Here is a 26908-nt window from a genome sequence, read left to right as displayed (position 1 = left end):
AGAACTGGTTAAGCACCTGCAGAAAACTAAAGTTGGATCCTTCTTTGTCACCCTGCACGAGAATTAACTCCAAATGGATCAAAAACCTGGAGGTAAAAGCTGACACACTGAAAACTTTACAAGAAGGAATAGGAGATATACTAGGCCTCCTTGGCACAGGTAGAAACTTTCTTAATAAGGACCAAAAATCACAACAAATCAGAGAAAGGCTGGATAAGTGGGACTGCATTAAACTGCAGAGCTTTTGTATGGCAAAGGACATAGCTAGTAAATTAATTAGGAAGCCTACAGAGTGGGAGAAGATCTTCACCAACCAAACAACGGACAAAGGCCTCATATCTAAAATATATCAACAACTCAAAAAATTGAATCACTCCAAAACTAAAAGTAACAACCATTCCATTAAAAAATGGGCCAAAGACTTAAAGAGAGTCTTCTCTGAAGAAGAAACAAAAATGGCCTATAGACACATGAAGAAATGCTCAACATCTCTGGTCATAAAAGAAATGCAAATCAAAACAACTCTAAGATTCCACCTCACTCCAATTAGAATGGCCAGGATCAGGAAAACGAGTAACAACAGATGCTGGAGGGGATGTGGCCAGGAGGGATCACTACTACACTGTTGGTGGGAGTGCAAACTCGTTCAACCACTATGGAAAGCAGTGTGGCAGTGCCTCAAAAGGCTAAACATAGAGCTCCCCTATGACCCAGCAATTGCACTACTTGGCATTTACCCAACCATCCAAAATGTAGGGCATACTAAATCCACTAGCACAACAATGTTCATTGCAGCATTATTCACCATAGCAAAGATATGGAACCAACCTAGATGTCCCTCAGTTGATGAGTGGATCCACAAGATGTGGTATTTGTACACAATGGAATTCTATGCTGCTGTCAGAAAGAACGACATCGCCCCATTTGTTAGGAAATGGAAAGACTTAGAAAAAATCATATTAAGTGACGTAAGCCAGATTCAAAGGAACTTAGGCTCAAAAGTTTCCCTCATTTGTCATAATCAGTAGAAACCCTGGGCTCTACTAGCAGAGATCTGTAATAGAGCAAAACCTTGATATATAAGGCCATATAGTATGAAGCTAATTGAAAGGACCTCCAGGATACTGAAACAAAAGCCATATAATGAATGATTGTTGTCCTTAATGTACTATGTTATCTTTCATCTCCTTTGCTGTCTCTTGGGTATCTCATATTGTTACAGTATCTCACTTTGTTATCTGATATATTGAATTTATTTGTATTTGGTTATTTGAAATTTGATAGGGAAGGGGGAAAAACCAAGACGGGCGGGGGGGGGGGTGGGGGGGTGGGTGGTGGGTGCTGAGTGGGGGGGAGGGTGATGGGTACCAAGACATGTGAAAGGGTATCAATGTACATGAATTAATGCACCTTCTATCTGGCAAATATCATGTAACCCTTTTACTAATTACAATAAAAAAATTATAAAAAAATACTTACAAAGACAAAAATAAATAAATAAATAAATATCATGCTGCTGTTTGCTAGAGACAAAAAATGCAAAACAAACAAGTGAAAATCGGGATCCTCAGGACTTATTATTAAAGCTACTACCATGCATTCTCCATTTTGTCAGCTAAGCACCTTCCTATTTCTGGGACTCAGATTCAGGTTTTGTATTCATACAGGGCTAGCTGTTTATTTGTGTTGCTCCACATATACAAAAACAAATGACCTTGGAGAAAATGACCTTGAAGTCAATGTGGACTAGCAGTCCAATAAGTAGATATCACAGACTGGAGTGAACATCAGACTGCCTATTTAAAGGAGGTTTCAGCCCATGACCACTGTGACCTATTGGCAGTGTGTCTGTGATGGGAAGGGTACAATGGTGGAACCATGTGGTGAAAACTGCTCTCCTTGTGGCTTCCTGGTTTCCAAGAAGCAAAGAAAAAGGAAGGAGGGGCCATTCACCAAATCCTCTTCAAGGCCACTCCCCCTAATGACATCACTTCTCTTTGCTAGGCCCCGCCTCCTAAGGATTCCACCACCTCCTAACAGGGCATGAGCCACTGGGGACATTCCCGATCCAAACTTCAGCACAGTCCCCCTGTGGTGGGTATTGCTGGGGAGATGTAGAGAAAGTGTGTGTTACTTTAGATAAGCTCCAGTATGTCATTGCAATGTAGTTTTTTTGTCTGTGTGTTTCTTGCTACTGTTTTTCCTTCTCTTGTCATATTTCATATTTTTTAATCCTCTCCAGGTGTCCCTTACATGTTGGGTGGAAACCCTAGTGAATACATTCTTTTCATCGTGAAAGTAAAAATCCAGTTAATTAACAAGAGATCAGTGGTGTGATTTTTGACTTGGTGTCATGCCATTCGTGCAATTCCAAAAATTTCCCCCAATTTTTTTTACCTTGCATTAAGCTATAATTAATTTTTCTTGATTCTTTTAGTGGGCATATGCCATACAGTTCATCAGATACATTCAATGGTAAACATTGGTGCCACAGTGCATCGTAACACAGTGAAAATGTGTTGAAGACATGGTCCTGTAAAACACATACATAAATTTACTGAACATTATATATTACAAAGACATGTTGAAGGAAAGAAAAAAACACAAAGATGGCTAGGACTGAGATTTGTAAAGCTAATCTGAACTTCTTTGAGAAAAGTCTATGGTGTACCTGGTCCAAGAGGTGCAGTGAGTGGCATCTGAGCCAAGATTAGCAAGATGTAATGAATTGCTTTTCACACACAGAGTTTAACTAGACAATTGTGGTTTTCTACTGAACTTCGCAGACACTTTTTAAGGATTTTACTCATGAGGCTGTCAACTTTGCTCTTTTCTCTTGATAGTTTAAAAACATAGTGGCTTAATTAGCTCCTGAATTCCTGTGTTAATGATAAGGTTTTAGAGGCCTACTAGCTTAAGTGTTTAGTCTTCCGTTACTGCCACACCTTTCAAACACACAACTTTCCCTAGGTTATTTTCTAGTAATAATCCAGTAAAACATACTTGACATCAAATCTGATGTTCATTTAGGTATTCTGTTGGCATATCTGTATTTAACTTTATGTACTTATTTTATCCTTTCTATAAAAAAATGAAAAGCTTCAGTGATGTTAAGTAACTGTAAAATATTAAAAACTTATATTCATTAAAATTATTTCCTATACATATGTAGGGGAAATACTACAGTTTATAAATTTGATAATATAAAATACATTCTAAATTAAAATTACTTCACAAAGCGACTGTGTAATGTTTTATAGTTTTGTAAAATGTATTTATATAATGCATACATTGCATTATACAGTGTATTTACATGTTTATATTACCTTATGCAAAGTAGTTTTTGTACTACATAATATATAATTTGTATATTTCAGTGATTTTTATGAGAACTGAATATAGTCACAGAGAAAATGTGAGACCCTCACTAAAATAACTAGAGCAAAAAGGGATGAGGCTCGGGTGGCACAACCTGCCTAGGAAACGAGAGCTGAGTTCAAGCCCCAGGACTAACAAATAGAGAAAGACTCAATTTCATGCTGCCATAAGAGCGTAATTCTGAATTTAAGATACAAAGAGGTATAAGAACATGAAAAGCCAAAATATCATAATGCCAATCGCAGGGAAAATAGATAATAAACTCCAAAATACAAGCAAAAGCTCTAAGACTTGAAGAAAACGTAGGGGATGGACTCAATGAAGTTTACACTGTAAAATGTCTCTTGAATTTTCACAGGGAAAGCATTAATTGTGTCACGACAACTGACACGTGTCAATTGACAAGCTGGACTCTACAGCCTCTTTTTAAGCTTTTCATCCAAAAGCTGTTAAGCCCAAATTGAGGGACTGTCTATAAAATGTCTGGCTAGAACTCTTCATATATCTCAAGGTCACCAAGATAAGGACAACTTGAGAATCTGGGTTGGAATGAAGTCTAGGGGAGAGATAAAGACCAAATGTAACCTTGTACTTGGGACTGGATCCCAGACAGAAACAAAGATATTAAGCAGAGAAATGGAGAAAATCAGAAAAAATATATGTAGTGTAATAGATGAACGCTAATTTCTTCGCTATGCTATCTGTACTGTAGTTATATAAGACAACTCTGTTAGCAGAGTCTAGGTGGATCTTGCTGTTCTGTCTTTAGCTCTCCTGTAAATCTACATGATTTTTAAATAGAAAGTCCGAGGGAAAGGGCAAAAGGGTGTTATGGAAGTGAGTAGAGAAATCGCAGGCTCAGAGAAATTTTATTCCCGTGTGTGTGAGGGAGGGCGAGAAAGAGAAAGGTGTGGGGAGGAGCACTGGTCTTGGGAGAGACTGCATCAGAGTGTGTACATAACTGCTCCGGTTCAATAATAAACCGACACACAGCAAATCGAAACTGAGCACAGACCTGCAACAGACAGTTCATGAGAAGACCATGTGCAATCTGGCCGACAAACTCATGAAAAATTGCTCAACAGCACTAGTCATATGAGGGATGCAAATGAGACCCACAATGAGATGCCACTCCACCCACTCTGGAATGGCTAAATTTACCAAGAACAATAGCACCATCAGCCAAATGGGGTGTAAGCCAAACTTCCAGAGGCCTGGCGCAACTGGGGACTGAAATGAAAACTCTGAAGAATAGTTTGGCACTGTCTTGTAGTCAAGCATGCTGATACCCAGACCCAGGAATCCCACTTCGATGTGTTTCTCCAAGAGAAAGAGAAGCATTGTGAAGAAAATGCTGCAGTACTGTTTAAAAATAAATGCCATCTCAACTGTGTTATTTAAATAAAAATGGAACTTGGTGTTACGGAGTACCTACACTTTTCCAGTACTTTCTAGATTAAGAAATAAAAAAACTGAGAACAAGCCATTTACCCTGTGTCACAACCCTACATAGCTATGTGTGCTGTGCACTGTCACTTATTCCAGTTCTTGTGAAGAACTTTCTCCAAAAGGAAAGAGATGAAACTCTGAAAACATCAGAAAAGGTGTCAGAAACATGATGCCTGAACTGGCTTTCCTTAAGGAGGAGTTAAAATATCCACTATCCTTATCCTCTTGTTCTAGTTTATGTAACAATTCTTAGTGAGCTACTAATTAACTCAGAGGGAAATAGCACTTGGTTCTCAGTCAAGTTTCTCCCTCTTGCAAGGATTAAAGTCACACTGTACTGTGGTCTTTCTTCAGGGACTCTAGCTTTTCAACTCATGGCTGGTTCTCTACCACTGGAGCCATGCCTCCGCTTTTATCTCTTTGCTGGTTAACTGGAGACAAGCCTCTCTGGTTTGTCTGCCTGGCCTGGTTTGGAGCCATGATTCTCCCCTTATGCCTAGTGTCGTTCTTCATGAGTGAGCTCTTGTGGGGGCGTGGCTATGACTGCATTCTTCAGCATCTGCCAGTGGAGCCACACGTAAGTTCACTTCAACTGCTACTGGGTTCGCTTGAAATATGACGGGGAAATGGAACATGTGTGACACACAATAAACTCCATGGCTAACACCTACCCCTTCCCCTGAAGGGCAATTTTCACATTGAAGCCTGACTGCTTGCACATTAAGACCCTCAACAGGTTTATCTGAACTTGTATTTAACAGTTTGACTAAACAGGAGTGGGAAGACAACTGAAATTTATTTTTTAAAGCTGAAAATGAAAGAAAACTTCCATCTTCAGCACTATGGGTCTATTCTACCCAAGGAATAATTCACCATGCTGGTCTTTTTAATGTGGAAAATAAATGAGTATATTATTGCATATAAGGATAGCTATAAGAAACTCAGTTTTGACTAGAGGGCTTTTTTTTTCTCCTGTTTTTATTTTTGCTAAGTACTTTAATTAGCTAAAGAGAAAGACAAGATGTTCAGGGGCTGATATTCTTCATATATCTTACTAACTCCTCAGTGGATTTAAGTTTCTTTAAACGTCACTGATTTTTAATTACTATGCAAATGTACTAAGCTTCTTAGAGGTAAAGGTTAGGAGCACATGGAGAGGAGCTGATAAAATAATTTCTCCCTTTTATGTAAAAAAATAATTTATGAATTCCTATATTGTAGCTAGAAGTCTTTGAGATTGTTTCCAATAGAATAAAAACGCAATTTTCAAATGGCTCTGCAAGATACTCATTAGCATATTCATTTGATAGGTCTGAAAACATGTGCAGGTTTGATCTACAGACGAGGAAGTCTGTATGAACTCACACGTAAAGATATAAGTAGCCAGCCACTGGTGGCTCACGCCTGTCATCCTAGCTACTCAGGAGGCTGAGAGCTGAGGATCCCAGTTCAAGGCCAGCTCAAGCAGGAAAGTCTTTGGGATTTTCATGTCCAATGAACCACCAGAAAACCGGAAGTGGCCTTATGGCTCAAAGTGGTAGGGCTCTAGTCTTGAGCTAAAAAAAACTCAGAGACAGTGCCCAGGACCTTAGTTCAGGCCCCATCTCTCTCTCTCTCTCTCTCTCTCTCTCTCTCTCTCTCTCTCTCTCTCTCTCTCTCTCTCTCTCTCTCTCTCTCTTTCACACACACACACACACACAATGCGCATAGAGCGAATGCACAGGTGGCATGCAGTGCAATAAAGATGTGTCAGAAAGACGTGGGGTTCATGTGGTGTGCTGCGGTCAGCCATGCTGTAAGGCAGCTTCGCCCTGGCTGCTCTCTGGAGCTCTGTCCAGAGGGTAGGATGTCCCTCAACTCCCACCCTCAATCTCCTCATCTGCAAAATAATTCCCATTTGCAAATGGGCTCACAAACAGGAATGAACTAAATTAAAGGTGTGTTTCTGTGGTTGAGGAATCTTAATTGTGATGACCAAATGCCTTGGCCATCAGTATTCTAGACAGAATTCATTTCATGTTTAATACATAGTTAAAACTGGCCTAAATGGCCTTGGGGTCCTCTATTTTCTTATATAGTCATGAGGATCAGGATTCAAAGCCAGCCCAGGCAGAAAAGTCTGTGAGGCTCGTATCTCCAATAAACTACTCAGAAAACGCCAGAAGTAGTGCTGTGGCTCAAGTAGCAGAATGTTAGCCTTGAGCAAAAGAAGCCAGGGAAGTGCCCAGGCCCTGAGTTCAAGCCCTGCACATTAAAAAGTCACCGTATAATCTGTTGGTGAGGGAAAAACAATGACACTTCACAACAAAGCCTTTAGGGCTCAAAAAATACTTAGAAGTATTCACATATTACAGAAATTTCATTTGATATATTAAAAGACTCTTTTTGCATGCAGGTTTCATCAAAAACAATGGAATTAATTAAATAAGATACAAATGCTACCAATACACAGTTCATAATTGCTATAGAAAATATACATTAAAGGGTGATCACAGGGATGTGTCTATAGGAATCTAAAATATCTATTGATAAAAATCCCTATTTAAGAGGGCAAGAAAAATGATTTAAAGTATCAAGGTGAGAAAAGATGTAACTTAGCAAGTCATTCTGCAGTTTTATTTTTAAGACACAAATCTCATTTAAAAGTTAAATCTAAAATATCATTCCTACAAGCCATGCAAGGTCAAGTGGAACAGAAAGCATGTTCAATTTATATATGGTCACGGATTCTCTTTTCTGTCTAAAATTCCCTGTCTAGTGTTGGTCCTACTTCTTAGCCAAAAGGGATATTAGATTTTTTTGCGTTAAAATGGAGTATAAAATAAGCCTTAGCTATTTGCTGCAAGGTAATATTAAGGGAAACATTAGGACACCAAAGATAAATGGAAAAAGCTTGCAACCACCTTAAAAAATAAATAAACATCCTTTTCACTGGCCACGGACAGTTATGATTTCTATAATTAGACGTCATTTATACAGCTGTCTCCAGGAGTGGTTACAGGAGCTGGATGCCTAAGTACCTGTCTTCTGTCACCTGTAAACTCCAACAGGGACCTAATTAGTGCCTAAGTGATGTTTAGCTATTTCATCCCAAAGGAGTTCAAATGTGCTAGCCAGGAAGATGCATTTTGCTTTCTTGGTGTTTTCCTAGCATTTAATTTAACAAAGAACAATCATCAGGCAGGTAAAAAGTCAAAGGATTCGGTGATTTCTTTTAGTCTATTCAGATTCTTACTATTCCGTAATACTCCCTCTTCATACTGCAGCACCTCTGTCAACACGTATCAAAGCCGACATGTGACGTTTCCAAAGCTGGCCTCAAACTCGGGATCTTCCTGCCTCAGCCTTCCACCTGGCTGCGATGATGGGTGAGAATCACTGTAGTCAGATTTAGGAATTCTGCAACTAATAAATATTCTAAAAATATAGATATTATGCTATTTTCCATCAACTCCAAGGGGAGGAAATGACAATTATGTAACTTGCCTTAAAATCTGCAATGTCAATTAAGTGCCATCAACTGGATTCAGACCACGAATATAAATCTAGTCCCAGACCTAGGATAGTTTGTACGCTAGCTGGTCACAGAGAAGCAGTCTGCTTGTGTAGCACAGGCTCCAGGAGTTTGAGAAAAGCATATTTGCCTTTATGAAGTGAATGGAGAAGGAGCAAGGCTAAGGTCACCCTCACGGCTGGCCACACGAGATCCCAGCAATCAATACACCTTGTCTAGAAATCAATGGTGGCTGTGATAGAATGCCTCAGAAAACAGGGATCACAATCGTGCTTACGACTGGTCTGCAGGAGGCAGCTTTGCTGGCAGACTAACAGCATCTAGGGTTTGTAATGTGTGACTGAATGTCAGCTCTGCAAACCTCACAGGGGCCCCCGTAGTAAACAGCTGGAGAGCCACTGGCTTTATTGGTTATTCAAGGTATGGGGCTTCGACAGTGCTCAGCGACTCCCAGAGTCTCATTAGGATTACTTGTTGACTTTACTCATTAGATAAAGAAATGTGCATCATTCTTTCTGAATACTTTTTTTCCCAGTTGATTACAGCACTAACAAGCTGCTTCCTGATTTAGTTCATAGGTGCTGTAAAATTAGAATTCCAGCTCAAATTCTACAACCTGCAAACATATGCCTTTTGGTAGTAACAATACATTTAACATCTTTTTGAAAAAGCATGGAAGGAGGGAAGGAAGGAAAAAAAAGAGGAAAGCGGGAAGGAAAAAGGAAAAGGTAAGGGAGGGAGAAAGGGAAGGAGGTGAGTTAACCAGAAAAAAAAAACCCACTCGTTATGTTCACCTCTTCTGGTAGCAAAGTCACATGAGCTGGATGGCATTAGGGACTTTGAGAATCACCAACTGTGGCGAGAATGCTAATGTTGGTATTGCCTTTGTTGCAGGTGCTGGTATTCAAAGAATTCACATTGGTAAAGCATATAGAGTGGATCTTGAGGGATGCTAAAAGACCCACAGAAACAGAATGCTGTGATCTGAGAAACGGGGCCAGGGATGCCAGCGTCCTCAGGCTCTGCCTCAGCAAGGCAGGCTACGCAGACTCTGAAGTCTAGGGGGCATGGCTTCCAGACTCAGAGTGACCCATGAGACAAGTTCCAGGATCACTAAGCTGGACAATTAGTACTTTCCTTCCCCACTTTCCCCTTCCTCGTCCCCTCCTTCCCGCTCCTCTGAAGTCAGACAGAAGCAGTAGAATCACCTATTGGAGCTTCTGCATCACTCCCTCTCCCCCAGGTGAAATCCCAAGCTCCAGTCACAAGGCTGTGCTTTCTTTTCTGTATGTGACCTTGGGCCTTTGGGTATTAAAGATAAAACTCTTGTTAGCTTGAGGTACACTGAGTAGCTCTTTATCACACATTTAAGATATTTAACATGAGATACATAGCTTGCAAAAACAAAACTACCAGAAGAAAAGAGCTGAAGGTAGACTCGATGTCTTGCTTTGCATCTTAGCTTTTCAGTAAAGGTCTTCTTAGACATATGAACAGAAATATAGAAATATCAGCACCCAACAAGTCTACTGCAGACTCCTGCAGATAAAATAACTTGGAAGGATTCAATTGCTACAGAAAAGCACTTAATATATTCTGCAAGAAAACAGCAAATACTCAGTTGGAAAGGAGCATAATTTCATATAAACAACCCAACTACTATTTGTCAGCTAGGATTTTTGCTTGCTTCTGTTTCCCTGAGGCTAATAAGGAATGTTTTTCCCTCCATGTTCTCAACATTAATTGTAAATTCAAATATTAAAATAAATTGTTTTATATAATATAAAGGTTTTCCATTTTTTCCTCAATGGAAAGGATATGTTAACCCCAATCCTTTTTCTTTTCACCAACAAAAAATAGATCAAGGGCCCAGGGAAAGAAAAAAGAAATGACTTCGCCAAAGTCACAGGCTAGTGAGTAGATGAAACAAATTTACTGACTCTTCTCCCACCAAACAGCCTGACTGATTCATTTCCAGAGACTTCTCAGGATATCTTTTAGTGTTATTTGGTACTCACTGTATATAAACTAAGGTTACTGTGTATCAGAGCTCCTGTGCAACCATGCAACATTTAAACCATGTGTGTCATATTAATAGACATTCTGAGTATGCTGAATTACCTTTTGAGTCTGATATCATTTGTTTTTTGGGGGGAAGAGGGGTATGTGGGGTGAATTCGGGGTTTGAGTGCTGTCTCTGAACTCTGCAGCTCAAGACTAGCACTCTACCACTTGAGCCACAGTGTCACAGTCCATGAGATAAGAGTCTCATGGACTTTCCTGCCTGGGGTGGCTTTGAACCTTGATCCTCAGATCTCAGTCTCCTGAGTAACTAGGATTGCAGGCGTGAGCCACTAGGCCTGGCTGAGTCATTCTTAAGCTGATGGTGACACAATTGACAAATTAACAAATCATTTAATTTGGACCACACTGCAAGCTTCATAAGTAGTTGACTCAAGACTCCATGGCAACAATGTCTCTGTTTCCTTTTCTGGGAGTTCATTTCATAGAATATTATTTCATATGATCACCTGCACAGAGCTTCTGGGCTTTTGTTCCCCACTCCAAAGTATTGTCTCCTTTGACCTCTGTGAATGAGTAGATTCCGATACAAGTTATTATGTCCCAATGTGTGTGCATATTTGTTTTAATCATTCAGTGTACTTACTTGTAGATTTATAGGCACATTCTAGTTCCCACAAATGACGGAAACCATGGAACCTATGTTTCTTTGAACCTGGCTTACTTTGCTTGATGTGATTTTTTTCCAAGTCTTCCCATTTCCTTGTGAATGGTACAGTGTCATCTTTCTGATGGATGAGTGTTTGTTTTTTTGGAAGGGAAAGGAGGGCACATGAGAGGTGGAAAGGGTGAACAGAGTCAATGGCGGTCCTCATGAGACACTAGGTGGGAAATGAACCCCTATGACGATGGGAACAGGAGAGCGACAAAAGGGGAGATATAGTCCAAAAAGAAGTGTACTGATGACTCATTCCCTGATTCATGGAACTATAACCCTCTGTAGGTCCACGCTACAATCACAATAAGAAATAAAAACTCCATGGCTGGGATGAAATGCTACCCCACTGTTTATAGAAGCATAAAGGGTAAAGCATCCATCCACCTTACAAACTGTCACAACTCAGTACATCGTTTACCATTTTTAAGAAAGAGAAATTTGCATTTCTATTCATTGTCAAAGGAGCAACCAAATGTGACTAGTTTTTGTCAGAAATGAGAGGTGAGCAACCAATGTGGGCTGGAGGCTTTATGGGGGGGGGGGGGGGGGAGACACGCCGCCGGCGGGCTGTTCCCAGCAGGAATGGAGGCAGCAAGCAAGCAGACTTGAGGCCTCAGAGTTTTAATGTACCAAGAAAAGCCAGATTGGTTTGTATTTCTTACAAATGAATTATTATGGCAGATTTAGTCACTGCCAAATCACAGCAATTAGACAACATCTTATGTGCAACCCCTGCCTACCTCTATTCTTTGGTTTATTTTTAATCCTGGCCATAATTTCACTGTCTACACATCTGAAGGGAAGATTGTCTGCCTAAGGGTGTCGCTTTGGATCTGCTCACCCTCAAAAAGGAGGTTTGGGTTGGAGAAAGCTCTCACCTCTGTCTGGATGCAGATTCTTACATAACTGGAGGACTTCTGTGAGAGTGCAGTACAAAGGCTTCCGGAATAAATCCCAAAACTCAACCAAAACATCCGTGGGTAAAAACTGCCGGTTGAATGCAAGCAATAATAACTTCTGAACAAAACTATAATTTGGTTGTGCCCAAACGTCTTAAGAACAAGCGACACTAATAAAGGGGATTAAAGGTTGTTCTCACATGAATTTCATTCTTTTCTTATGTAACCACCTGAGTCACATTTTTTTTTTTGAGCTAAACATTCCTATGGTTGGAACATTCAAGAAAACAGCAATGGTCCCAACTTCCCAAAGAACATTTTAATGATCCATATTTGTTTAGTAGGATAAAATGATAAAGGACCAAGGGTAGAAAAGACATCTTTGATCTTAATTCTTATAGTAATCAAAATATTAATCTTTTCAAGAATATCTGTACTTGATTAGATCATACAACTTTATAAACTACTACCATGTCAGAAGAATATGTAGGTCTCTACGAAAAGTGACTCTCACATGTTGACCACCTTCCACTAAAATGATCGCCAGGGTTACCAACTAAACAGAGAGCAGAGCACAGCAAGAATACCAGACTGGAAATCAAAGAAGAAGCTTGGTTATGACTTTATCAGGAGTACATATAGTTATCTCAGATGTCAGAAAAGCAGGACAGCTAGCAATGCAATAAGTGAATCTATGAGGCAAATAAAAGCAAGTTTAAGTCAAGCCCTTATACATATTTAATTCATACTAAAAGTTTTCTACTTGGTTAGCATGTATTTATAGAGCAGAAAGTAATATAATCTGATTTTACTGCAACTTTAGACTGCATGTATTTTTAAAGTTTTAGGCAGTATGCTAATAATAAGAGGTAAACAGTATCACATTATTTCAATGATTCTTCAAATTTAATATATTCTATAATACTAATTAACTAACAAAATGCATTTTGTTAATGAAGTACACCTTCAATTCTTTTCTAGCTAAAACCATCTCATTCACCATGTCTTTGCAAGTATTTATGCAGGAAAGCCAAGTAACAATATGCTATTTATTCTACGTCTATCATGTCTTGCTTATATAGAATATTTCATAAGTTCTATCATACTTACTGCTATAAAACAAAGATTAGAAAACATTTTTTCTTTAGTGACCAGCCAGTAAATATTTTGGGCTTCACATGCCATATATTTTTTTAACTATATCACTTTATAAAATAAGACACAGACGATAAATAACCAAATGAACACAACTGTGGACTCATAAAGTTTTATCAAAATGGACACTCCAACATATTTGAGTGACCTCTGGTCTTGAACACAAATAATCTTTTGATCAACACTAGCCAATCAGGGATGAATATGATTATCAGAGTCATATCTCATTAAAATTTAGATTAAAAAATTAAGTATTTCAATGTGTAACTTTGGGGATAAAGTTTCAAAATTATCATTTTAGAAAAAATAATAAACCTACTGAAATGGAAATCAAACGATCTTTTGATAGTTATCTACTGATTATTTTCTTTAAGGTAATACAGTTGTGTTTTCTATGAAAATATGCAAAACCAAGACATAACAGTCAAAAGACCAAGCTTCTCCTGACACAATAGATCAGAAATGTGACAGCTTAACATGTGGTATACATTAATATTTTTATAAAGGGAAAATATGTACTTCATAAGCATGTGCATCACACGTGGATTATCATTCCTGTTCTGTTCTTCATAGACCAGACTGTGGGAAATGTACATTTCTGTGCAAAGAAGTGGAGTCACTTCTGGCTGACACATGTGACACTGTTACATCACATTATTTCCCATTGCCTGCTAGAGCATCATCATGAGTTTCCCAATACTCAATCGCCAAATCACTCAAGAGTTGACTGACTGCTAAGTTCTTTCAATTGTGTGTGTGTGAGATCAAGAGAGAGAAGAGAGGGAGGGAAAGGAAGACAGATAGACAGCTGACAACTCTATTCATGCTTTTTTCCTATCATACCTAATCTTTTTGCCTTTTTCTCAAAGGCACATGTGACTTAACAAAAACTAACCCTCACCAAAGTACTCAAGTCTCCTAAAACTTAAGATACTTATGCCCCAGACTTCAGTAACACATCTTGAAATGTGTTTTCATAAACTCTGAACTTCATACAGAACTAAACCACACTTAACCGAATGAGTCAACATTAGTAATGAAAACTGTTTACTAAAGGAGACTGACAAGTCAGTATAGTCAAGACAGTCCAATCAATGGCATCTCGGATGAAAGCTTTTCACAGCCCTTCATTGTGAACTCTGGAGTCTCTGGATATAAATCATGCTCTTATTGAGCCAAGTCAGCATTCTGAAATAGCTGTGCCACGCATGGCTGTACATGCATGGCAGACAAATGATTCTCTAATTCCAACTGCTCTTAATGTGACAGATCGCTCCATAACTTACAATTAGAGCATCTGTATTTCAAGTAATGGACATTATAATGTAACCCAGTCCATGGTAATCCTTCCGACTATATTCAAAAATGCTTTCTTGATTATGGGTGAGAGCAAACTAACCAGGACTTTGGCTTTATCTACATTTTAGTGTGCAGAGTTAATTAATGTAGTGATGTGTGTGAATTCTTTGGAACAAGTGAAACACATGGAAGATTAAAATAAAAAAATTTAAATCACCTTTTACATGTTTAAATTAAGAACAAACAGTATGCCTCTACACAGACCTTTCTTTTTTTTTTTTTTTCTTTTTACTTCAGTGTCATTACAGGGACTTAAACTCAGGGCCTGACTGTTGTCCTTTAGCTTTTTTGCTCAAAGCTGTTCTACCACTTGAGCCACAGCTCTACTTTTGGCTTTTTTTTTTTTTTTTTTTTTTGCCAGTCCTGGGCTTGAGCTCAGGGCGTGAGCACTGTCCTTGGACAGCACCACTTCTGGCTTTTTTTTTTTTTTTTCTATATGTGGTACCGAGGAATCGAACCCTGGTCTTCGTGCATGCTAGGCAAGCACTTTAACCACTAGGCCAAACTCCCGGCCCCACTTTTGGCTTTTTGATGGTTCATTGGAAATGAGCATCTCTTGAACTTACCTCCCCAAGGTGGCTTTGATCCCCTCTCGAGTGGCTAGAATTACAGGCGTGAGCCTTCTGCACACATCTTTCAAGCACACAGTGACTGTGACATGCCTTCACGGAGTCGTATGGCCAGAATTGCAGTGGAGACCTGTTTTCAGTCATGGCTGTCTGACAGGGTTTTTTTTTTTGCATTTTGCTAAGAATCAAAATCATTATATATAAAAGTCCCATTCCAAGTAATCTCGAAAACCACAGAGAATTAAAGAATAAATCTAACTAGAATTATGTAATGTCTATGGGAATAAATTTAAGAGGAGAAGTGTAAGAACTACCATGAGAAAACTATAAAATTTTACTAAAGGATATGAAAGAATGCATAAATGGAGAGAAATATCATGTTCTTCAATCAGAAGAGCCAATATGGTTGAGAAGTAAATCTCCTCTACTCCTCAATAAAATTTAAAACAAACTAATACTTTTACAAAAATAGTAGTGACTTATTAAATTTACTAAAATGTGAAAATCAATGAGGAACTATTTCACAATGACCAAACGTAAGTCAAAATATAAAGAAGAATATTTTCTTTACCTTTCATACTAAATTAAATCCTCATGGTGGTGGCACAAAATGAAAAGAAGTATTGATGAGGTGCTTCTAGGTAAAACAACAACAACAACAACAGCAAACAGACCTATAGGCAAACAGGCTTTCCTCAATGACAGAAAACTTTTCATTAATGAGGAGACAGCTGTCACAATGACATTAAATGAAAATAGTCCATCCACCTACGTAGCTACCTATATGTGCTTTTGCTTTTGATCTAATCCCTGTTTTAAATGGGTTCACTATTTGGGGTAAAAATTCTGTAAAACTGACCGGAGTTTGGCCTAGTGGTCGAGTGCTTGCCTAGCATGCATGAAGACCCGGGTTCGATTCCTCGGTACCACATACATAGAAAAAAGCCGGAAGTGGTACTGAGGCTCAAGTGGTAGAGCTCTAGCCTTGAGAAAGTCCAAGGACAGTGCTCAGGCCCTGAGCTCAAGCCCAGGACTGGCAAAAAAAATAAAAATAAAAAAAAAATTTCTGTAAAACAGAAAAAGAAGCTGAGTGCCAGTGGCTCACGCCTGTAAAGCTAATTACTTGAGAGGCAGAGATCTAAGGATCGTGGTTCAAAGCTACCACTGGCAGATTCTTATCTCTAATTGATGAGCAAAAAGCTGGAAGCAGAGGTGTGGCTCAAGGGGTGGTGCACCAGCCTGAACGACAAAGTCCAGGGTGAGTGCCAGGCTATGAACACAAGTCCCAGTAGAGAACACACACAAATAGCAACACAATATGTGAACATTGTTAAAGTCTTCGTGGAGACATGTGTCTTTGCAAACTTTAAAAATGAACATAAAGCCATATTTTAGTGTGCACAAATTAATAAAATATATCATTCACAAATTCATTAATGCATATTCGGACCCATTAGTAAGAAAAAAACCCAAACCTTCCACAAGAACCAGTAAATCACATAAAATGAGGATAAATTTACAAAAGCACAAATGGCCATTAAAGACAGGTATTTGAAGTTAACTGACAGTAAGATTTAATTACTGAAAGAAATAACCAATTTATCTATCTGATTAGTAAAGGTAGAGTGAATGGTACTGACAGATGCTCAGAACTGGTCCGTGAGCATATGCAAATGAAGGTCTCATATGCAAATGAAGGTAGCATATCCTAGTCCTGCTAATATTCGTCTATGTTTAAAGAAGCACAGATCTGCGGTAAGTATCAGCATCTATAACAGAACACGCATTGGGGTCCTGCAGTTTAACTCTTAACTTCAACTTTTGAGGGCCTTTAGTTCAGCTCCTAAGAATCTACCTGGGGAAATAAGTTTTCAAAGGCATCAATGTAAGAGTGGAGAACTTTTCAATACAAATCATTTCATCATCAAAAATAATCAAAATATTCATCATAGGGCTCATCAAAAAATATAGATGCTCATGAAATACTAAACATGACCGTTATATTTGATTACATATATTTTATTCAGGGCAGTTTTTTTTGTTTGGAGTAAGAACTGAATTCACTCTCTAGGAGTGAAGATTTATGACATCCAAGACAAATAGAAATCATAATCTTCAGTTTATCCACTAATCCTGACAATGTTGAAACGCTGGTAATTACTACCCTGCTGTTTAAATGAGGCTACTGCATTTACAGGGTTAGACTTTATTCTCTTGTGCTGTTTGATTTTTGTGGGTTTCTACAAGTCACCTGACATGCAGAGTGTGGACCAGTTAGCATCTCCTTGACAGTGCACAGAGGCAGGCCCATTCCGCTGTTGTCAAAAATTCCTTTAACCTCAGAAGAACACAGATGAATGGCAGAGGGGAATTGCCAATCCTGGTTCTGGCACGGTCTATAGATGTGGCATTGTTTACGAATAAGGAGGCTTAATGATGAAGCTCTTGCATTCTACTAAAAATGAACATGGGAAATAACTTCCACAGAAAGTGAACATCTATGAAACTCGTGAGCTGGATTTTTAATATTTTTAGAGAGGCTTCACAATTCCAACTGTATTCTACGGTCAAATCTTCCTATTTATATGAGGCTCTGGATTTAAATTTACAAATGTATTAAACATATTTGCATTGCATAATTATATAATGTGTTTCATATTAGCATATTAACTATTACATACGGATACATAGATGTTGGTAGTATAACACTGAAATCTGATAAGTTAGGCACATGCATGCAATGGAATGGATATGTGATTAATCTGTAAGTACTGGTATGTATGGATACCCACGAGGCACACAGTGATTGAGGCATAGTTCTCTGGTCAAAACAGGAGGCCCAAATTACAGGATTTAGGTAGAACCCTTCTATCTCAATTAAAAATGAAATAGCGGAATGGAGACTGACTTTTAGAGAAGAGTTACTGGGTGAAAGAGAGTGGCTGTAGTTTGGATCTAAGGTGTACCACAAAGAGCTCGGTGACGATGGCCTGGTCCCCAGCTCGTGGAATTATGAGGAGGTAGATGTCCCTTTAGGAGGTGGGCCAGGTCATGAGGTGCTTACGGAGGTGATATTAATACCCCAGCTCCTTTTCTTCCTTTATTTATTTTTTTGCACCCTGGCTACCACGCAAGCACCCCTACTGGGCCAAGCAACCGCAGCCAGAAACTGAGCCTAAACCAACCTTTCCTCCTCTTCAGTGGGTTACCTCAGGCAGTTTGTCACAGTAATTCAATGCTGACTAGCCCAAGAGCCCCGTAAGGCAGCAGGTGAGCTTCTTTTGTTTATTTTGATTTAATCATCTTGCACGGATCGTGGGCACTGCACCGTCATTTTAACCCAGTAACCTCAAGATACTCTAGCAACCGAATGCGTCCTTGCCACGCTCACTCGCCAGCTGTGATAACGGAAGACGCTACTGAGGTGGACGTTTTCTATCCATGTAAAAATATAGGAAAAACAAAACAAAAACCTTAACCCTTTTTTTTGTCTGAGTCTTCAAGAACTAACTGATACCATTACACCCTACTAATGTGCACGCCCAGGCATTGGGCCAGAGGGGCATCTCACCAGCTGTCACCCTTTCCAAACGGGATGAGTAGGTTCAACATGTATGTCCACAGAAACACTTCATCTAGATGGCATTTTTAATAAAAATTTAAATAAAAAATGTGTGTCTTTCTTTCCCGGTGAGGGTCCCCTACCTATACCTTTGTTCGTTGTGAAGATATTTAAGGCCTATCTAGTCATAGCAACTATCCAGGAGCTGTCTTCTGCTCAGGCCTCAACAACCTGCAATTAAGCTTTGTCCTAGGTGTACACCCTACAATTCCTACCTACTTATTAGAAATGACACCCTGTCTCTAGTTGTTGGAAGGGCATGCTGTGACCTGTCCTGCTTTATAGGATTTTCTGGGAGCTGGTAAGCGTTCTCTGTATTTGGTCACTGCAACCTTATCTGTCCCCATCCCGCCCTCTGTCTTTTCATACTGTCCTGGCTCCACTGAGAGCGCTAGCTTTTCATCTACCCACAAGCTCCTGTTCCTTCTTGCCCAGGCCCAGCTCTCTCCATCTCTGACATCCTTCTCCACCAATTCTACCCGCGTGGAACTGCACTGTTTTGAGAGCCCTTCTCACAACTAGGGATGAATCTATTCTTCCGTCTCTGTTACCATGACCATCGCTGCTCTAACTTCACTATCGACTTGTGTTTTAACACAGTGTCCATGTCAGAGTCACCTAGGCAGATTTTACAGGTGGTGTCAAGAACTTGATGTCAGACCTAGAGAAGGAATTTTGGGGAGCAATTCAAAAGAGATGCCTGTCAATTCTAGCATCAGATTACGTTTCATGCACAGAAAAAATAATTACCGTAAAGTGTAATTCTCAACATTTGTTTCAAGTGACTGATTCCATCTTCTTGTTCCGCCATCCAAAACTTGTCCCCATATCCCTCCACTTTGTCCCCTTACTTAGGCAAAGAAGATGAATGCCTCAAAATTCTAGAACTAGGCCTTCACCCCTGTCTAAGGGTTCCTTTACAGCCTTCCACTGTGCAGCCCAGCTGGCATAGTGCCAGTGTGGTCAGAAAGCAAAGGAGACTCCCCTCGAACCTGGCACATGACAGCCATCCGACTACTGCTCCAACAGAGTCTGCCCCTTCTTACTGCCACGGAGAGGTATTCTTTAATCCCTAATTGTGGCATGGCTCACTTCTAAGATAGATGGTGACTCACCTTTAAGACTCCATTAATTTAATTGCTGCCATTGTGTTAGAAGAAAATTTATTTCATCTTCAGTTGCCCAAGAATTACTTTTAAGTTAAGGCCTCTTGGCAGGCAGATGGGCAGTGGTTGCCAAATTATAAAGCAATGAAATAAGACCTGGCGATAGAAATGTTGACAGAATGTTTAAGAAAATGTAACACCAGCAAAACCAAAAGGCCCACCCAAAAGCCAATGGCCTAGACACAGCCTCATATTTTTCCATGTAGATTGTGACATGACAATATAGACCTATTTCTCTCCTGGTTTAATAACACACATGCTTGGCATATAAAATTCATGACATAGCAACAAACAAATCCTGTGTTTCTTTTAAAATAAACACATAAAATTTTAAAAACCAATTTTTAATGGTCTATTTTCAAAGTGTTTTCATTTCATCTAAAACTTCCTACAAAACAATTTTGGAAAAAAGCAAATAATGACTAAATAGAATAAAGAAAAAGTAACTAGAAAATCAAATTAATATATGACACTGAAAAACAGACTTTCCTTTATTTTATTTCAATTCAGTTATCCATTAAGCATTTTATTTTCCTACTGTTAATGGAGCATAAGTAAAAGTAAGTCAAGAAATCAATAGCTAGGATAGAGGCTAATAATCTACAAAATGATTGCAATAGATTCCTGTGGTTTTAAAAAATAACAGACAATGAATAAAAAATTCCCTATGTTTGAATATGTTCATGTGTCAGACTGTGGAAAGAATAGAGATAAAACATACCAGGTTACTACATTGGTATAGAAGGTAGGGGTATTTTTTTATGAAAAAGTATTCCTTACCTGCTAAAGTATGTGGTATAATATTTTACCTACAAATAGCTAAGTACAGAGTGCAAAATATGAGTAAGCAAATACACGACTGAAAATGTAATGAGAAAATTTTGAATTTCCATAAATTGATGAGGATATAGATGGTTACACTGCTTTTAAATATTTTCCCCACCAACTGTAAGGTGAAACATATGTGAGATCAGCAATTAAATACTAAAACCTATTATTCAATACCTACTTTCTTTGATTGTAGACAAAAACACAATTTCACTTTTCCACTGATGATTCTCATATGGGCCAATTGTGACAAGGGGTACACTTGACTTCTAGAGATTGGTTTGATTTCAAAATTTCAGGAGTTCTTTAAGTAGAGGTCAGGTTTGCTGTTAAATTCCTACAGTGCACAGACTAGACCTCCAGACATCCACCGCTGTGTCACCACATCATCCATTTATGAACAGTGAAAGCTGTCACTTCCTTGCCTGCTTGCTTCTGCAGGGTCTGCCTGCAGTCGCATTCCAGTCAAGCAGAAGCATTCTGAGGAGTTAGCAAAGGTGACGGTAAAGAGTTTGCTCCCAGATGTGGAGGATCAGAGTTAGACACTGCCCAAGCATGGCTAAGCCTGCTGGGTAGATACCACATCTGGTAGATCAGGGAAAAGAGCAGACAAGAGGAGAAAACAGCGAACTCTTAGAGGAGTATTGTAGGAAGAACAAGTTCAGTTACAAATTAGGTCTTTAAAATGCAATTTTATAAAAGGAAAAAGTAATTTTTTTCTTATAGCGGCCACCTATAGCTTAAAATCAAGATGGTAACTTAAAGCTCTGGAGTTAGACTAGACAAGATTGTGACAATTATTTAACATGCGACTGACACTGATGGTTATTGACAGATTTGGCTGCAATACTAGGAACATAACTAAAAAAATTAACCATCACCACCATTTATTATGAGAGAAAATGTGACATAAGCAACATCCTTAATTCCTCAAATCTTTATACAAATCTTCCGTTACGGCTTCGTCTAAACCGTGCTCAATGGATATAATATCAAATGCCTCACTGATGGCAGCCACACCTTGTACTTTAGACAATGGAATCAAGAAATTACCTGGAAGACTCTAATAAAACTGAGATGGCCGGGAGTTTGGCCTAGTGGTTGAGTGCTTGTCTAGCATGCAGGAAGACCCGGGTTCAATTCCTCGGTACCACATACATAGAAAAAAGCCAGAAGTGGTGCTGAGGCTCAAGTGGTAGAGCTCTAGCCTTGAGAAAGTCCAAGGACAGTGCTCAGACCTGAGTTCAAGCCCCAGGACTGGAAAAAAAAAACCAACAACAACAACCAAACAACAACAACTGAGATGTTTTGAAGACAGGCTTTGGTAGCATCGCCTGAAGGATTGGTCTGTTGAAGTTACCTACCATTCCCCCCAAAACAAGAACAGAGACAAACACGGCCAACAAGTCAGCTTGCTTATGGGAGGGCATCGTCCCACATGAAGCTGAGAAGCATTTATGAACTCCGGATGAGGTGATGCTGCCCGGTGACCTTGAGCAAGTCATATAGCCTCTCTGGGCTTCAGGTTCTTCTATTACAAATAAAGAGATGAGTGCAATCTCACTCTTTAGAGAAGGCTTGATTGAGATAATGAGCATTAACATAATAGCTGCATAAGTGAAGAATCCCATAAAGAGTGACTGCAATTATTTCATTATATTAATGTGATGGTGGTGGAGAGTTTTAAGCATTGGGAAAGTAAAGGGGGAGGAAGGGGAGGGGAGAGAAAAGAGGAGGAGGACAAAGAGGAGGAAGGAAGAGAGTTGAAAAGAAGAAGAGCAGGGGCAGGGGAAGATGGAAAATAAAGAAGTCAGTAGAACAAGGAAAGGAGAAAAAGAGGAAGTAACTGAGAAGAAGAACTTCTGGATTAGAATTCCTCCTGCCTGGAGAGAGGAATTGCTGTGGTTCCCTACTGACATCTGTTTGTGAGTCCCAACCGCTTTGGACAAAAATAACATAAAAATAAATAATAAATAATAGAAAGGTAAACTCTGGAGTAAAACACAAAATTGGTCATTATCATTTTCCCAGTGTCTATAGCTTAGGGCACCAACTCTAACCTCCCACTCCAACCCCACTCCAGTGCCAACTCCTTCTTTTTGTGTGGAGCGTGAGCTCTGGGCCTGGGTGCCATCCCTGAGCTCTTCAGCTCAAGGCTAGCACACTACCACTTTGAGCCACAGCGCCACTTCCAAGCACTCCAGTCTCTTAAAAGATCAATCTTAATACATTTCCTCATCTCCCATTGCCTCTTCCAATATGCTTTTCTTTCCCCCAGCATAGAACATTTATCCACAGATTCCAGCCTTTTCACTGAGCTTATCTTAATCCAGTTGGTCAGTGTACCATATTCTTGCTATGTTCTGGGTGTTTTCCATTTTCAATACACTTTTAACCTTAAACTGAGGTTCTTTCCCTGTGGCTGTTGTAAAAGGCGGTGCCTTAAGATTGGGCACTACGATTGCTATGGCTCAGTTCCCTACAGGAGTAGTTCAGTAGTATTGAATGCACAACACAGCACACCGCTATGGTCCTTCAGTGTCTATGGAGGACACACTGAAGGAGAAACTGACCTGTCGAGAACGTCGTGTAGGACGATGATAGAAGAAGAGGGGTTATGGAACATGTGAGACAACTTGAACTATTAAATATACAGCAAACGCCTGGTGGCTGGTGATTTTTGTTGTTGTTTTGGTGAAATTACTGATTGGAGGCTCATAGGCCTTTACTTGACTGTACTGATAAAATTGGAGAGAAAAGACAAGACCAAGAGCTAAGAGGCTGCACGGGCACAGTCTCAGGTGGGATGGAAGGAAAGGGGACACGGAGTTTTGTGGAGTCAGGTAGGAAGTGGGTGCGTTCGTGGCTGCATCCGGCAGGCCTCACACACGCCTGGCTCACGGCGGCTGCTAAAGACCTATTTGCTGAATGAGATTTTAAACTGTGCAGCTGGTGATGCAAGAAACATCTGCTCAAAAGAAGGGGGGAAAAGCCATACTTTTCTCCACTTGCTAACCCACATCAAGGTAATTTGTGTATGTGTTTACTAGAACTTGTTCCTCAAAAGTGAAATGCTGCCACGCTTGGCTGGTGAATGTGTGGCTCCAAGATGTGGAAGAAGAGTGATTTCAGTCCTCAGTCCTCAGAGCCAAATTTGAATCTCAAAAAAGAACCAAAAAAAAAAAAAGAATATTCATCAAAGAATCTTAACAAAAAGATTCCTGCCAATTTAACTAAGACAGCTAAAAATATAGCCTTCCAAGGCCCAGCTTCCTGCCCAGGAGCGTTGGAGTTGAGGCATTCTTTGTGGCTGCCACGCCAATACCAGCTTCCAGAGAACTCACTCTACTCTTTAGGAATTCTCTCCCCTGCCAAAGTTCTTCATACTGGAAAGTCACTGTTACTAAATTACAGCTACATGTAACCCCGGGATGGAATAAATTTAACATATCCCGTACGTGTGTTTTGTTTTGTTTTTTGCTAGTCCTGGGGCTTGAACTCAGGTCCTGAGTACTGTCCCCGAGCTTCTTTTGCTCAAGGTTAGTGCTCTATCACTTGAGCCACAGCACCACTTTCAGCTTTTGCTACTTATGTGGTACTGAGGAATCAAACCCAGGTCTTTGGGGTGTTAGGCAAGCACTGTACCACGAGGCCACACTCCTGGCCCAACATAGCCCTTCTTATCTTAACCAGGAAGACACTGAGGCCTTTAAAGAACATGGCTGATGCAATCATGCTTAAGGTATCAGGCAGAGTGGACCCCAGGTCTCTGGACTGCTGGCCTAGTCTTCATTAGGCACAATCATTATATGGTGAGTTCTGGCTGAAGCTCAGGAGAGGGAAAGGACTACCTGAATAGGGCAGGGCACTGAGCCACCCTGGCTGGGAATATCCTTCCCCTGACTGGGCATCAGAAGTGGAGCTGACATACAGGACTCGAGGTCCAGTTCACTGTCTTTCCATCCTTGTCACTTATAAAGCACATGGCAGTACAAATGAGTCAGTGACAAATCAACCTGTCCAATTCCTAGCATGCTCCAAAGGAAGACATACTATAACAAGAGTGCCACTGCCAGATATTTCTGTCCACAAACAGCCTCTATGGAGGGAGACATGTGTTCATCAACTACATAATCAATCAGCCACTCTTCAGCAAGACATTGGCTCCAAAGATCCTATCCTTTTTACTCCTGTACGCCATTATTATTTGCCACCAACACACAGCGTCTGTTAGGCCTCAATGCATTGCTTCAAAGCAACTAACCATGTATTTTAAACCAAAGTAACGGCGACCTATAACATTTTGCTTTGGAGGCTCAATCTGAGGCCACCAAGATTGATAGCTGAACTAGATACTAATTTTCAACAAGTCAAAATGTGGCTGGACAAATCCTTGAGTGTTAACATTAGGCTAAGAAAGGAATCTGGCTTGGAATTTTTAACACTTGGTTTTATTCATTAATGCTGCAAGCTGTCCCATTTACAGCCTGACATTTATTTTTACACTCTCAACATCTCATGATTTTCAGCAACAGTAAATAGTTTTAAGTGATGACACCTTGCTTTAGCTAGAACTATATTTTTGACTAGCAGGTCGTGGCATAAGGTCCACTTCAGATACCTTGGACAGGGAGGAAACGAGCAAAAATTTAGGGTGGACCAGAAAGTTTTTACCACTCATAAAACATCAAAGTTCTCAGCTGACCCCCTGCAGGGACCTCTAATCACCTCACGACTGTCTTTTGGAAGTCTAGTTGTGTCTTCATTTTTCCCCACTACAAAAACCACCATTTTCAGAATGCTCAACAGAAGCAGATGGTAAAATAAAATCTGCGAGTAGAGGATGTACGGAAGTGGACATGATCCCAACAATGAGGGCACGGGGAGTCGTGGCACTGAAACTTTCCTCTAATAGTTGACTTCTCTTTCCACCTTTCATGGGATGCTTCAAAATGCGTGTGACTCCGCCACCTGTCCCCTCGTTTGTTTCCCGGGGAGATGGTGTTGAGGGGCCTCTCCAGTTAATGAGTGTGTACTCACTTTAGGTGACACTCAGTGACACGCCTGGCGCTGACAGCGGGCACGAGACCCTACACTCCTCCCTCTCTCAAGTGTGCGGCCTGTTTTCTAGATTTAAAGTCTCAGAGTTTCCAGAGTGGTTGGCCAGGGCGGGGCGCAGGACGCGAGGCCTGGGCGTGGGGCGTGGGGCGTGGGGCACGGGGCGCGGGAGCGGGACCAGGGCGCGGGACACGGGACCGGGGCTCGGGACGCGGGGTCCGGCCCGCAGCCGGCGGCCGGCGTCATGGGCAGCAGGGGGCGCTCCTGCCCGGAGCAGCGCCCGGCGGCGCCGAGCGGGGCCGCGGGCCGCCTTCCTCCTCGGTCCACCCCGTACCTGTGAACCTCACCCTGCGCCCGGGCGGGGAGTCACTAGTGCGCGCGGCTCGCGCCGCGGTCTACACGCCGGGGGTTCGCGGGACCCGCCCGGGGCTGCGCCCGCCTCGGGAGCCGGAGCCCGCGCGCCCCGCCGCCTCGGTGGAGCCGGGGAGGGCCGGGAGGGGAGGAGCGGGGGCGCCGGCTACGAACAGGTGATTTCCAATAGCAACAAGTGGGCGTCTCGACGCCGGGAGCGGAGTCGTCTCCCGGGTCGCCGGGCGCCCGGAGGTCACGGGCTCCGCACCAACTTCCAGCGCCGGCCGCTCGCGCCTCCCGCGCCCCGCGCCCCGGCGTCGCCGCCCCGCACGCCCGCGCCGGACTCCGGCCTTCCACCGGGCCGGCGGTCGTTGCCGGCGGGTGCCCCGGGGCCCGGAACTCACCATGTTGACTTCGGAGACCATGTCGATGCTGGCGATGTCGATGTTCATCCCCACGGCCACGGGGGGGCCTGGCAACCGAGAGGGAGAGCCACGTGATCCCCGCGCCCCGGGCGCGGACGCCCTGCCCGGAGCCCCGCTCCCGCGGCCGGCCCCGACCCTCCCGCCCGCCCAGCGCGCACTCCCCGGCCCCTTCCCCCGCGCGGCCGGGCTCCGGGCGCCCGGCGCAGAGTCCCCGGCCCCGAGCCACTTTCCGCGGGGAAGAACTTGGCCGCCCGCCCGCCCGTCCGCCCCGCTTCTCCCGACGCGAAGCTCGCGGAGGCGGCCGCACCGGGGAGGCCGAGGCCGGGTGGCCGCGGGGCGCAGGGCCGGGAGCCCGCGCCGCCCCGCGAGCCGGGAGGGAGCGGCGCCCGCGCCCC

At 41.5% G+C, this 26908-nt stretch overlaps 1 protein-coding gene across 1 annotated transcript in view; it reads right to left on the bottom strand.

Moving 5' to 3' along the window:
• The window catches only part of Gabrb2 (gamma-aminobutyric acid type A receptor subunit beta2), a 110727-nt gene that overhangs the window by 83232 nt on the left and 587 nt on the right, over positions 1–26908 (bottom strand). The window contains exon 3 of the mRNA XM_090321079.1: positions 26493–26560. Within this exon, the coding sequence (XP_090177205.1) occupies positions 26493–26560 (68 nt within the window). The remainder of the gene's footprint in view (positions 1–26492; positions 26561–26908) is intronic.

The sequence above is a fragment of the Megascapheus bottae genome, chromosome 29 (genome assembly GCF_031878675.1).
Source record: "Megascapheus bottae isolate mThoBot1 chromosome 29, mThoBot2.hap1, whole genome shotgun sequence".
Classification (NCBI taxonomy): domain Eukaryota; kingdom Metazoa; phylum Chordata; class Mammalia; order Rodentia; family Geomyidae; genus Megascapheus; species Megascapheus bottae.
The sequence above is the reverse complement of the archived record's forward strand: the minus strand, read 5'-3'. Positions and strand labels throughout refer to the sequence as shown.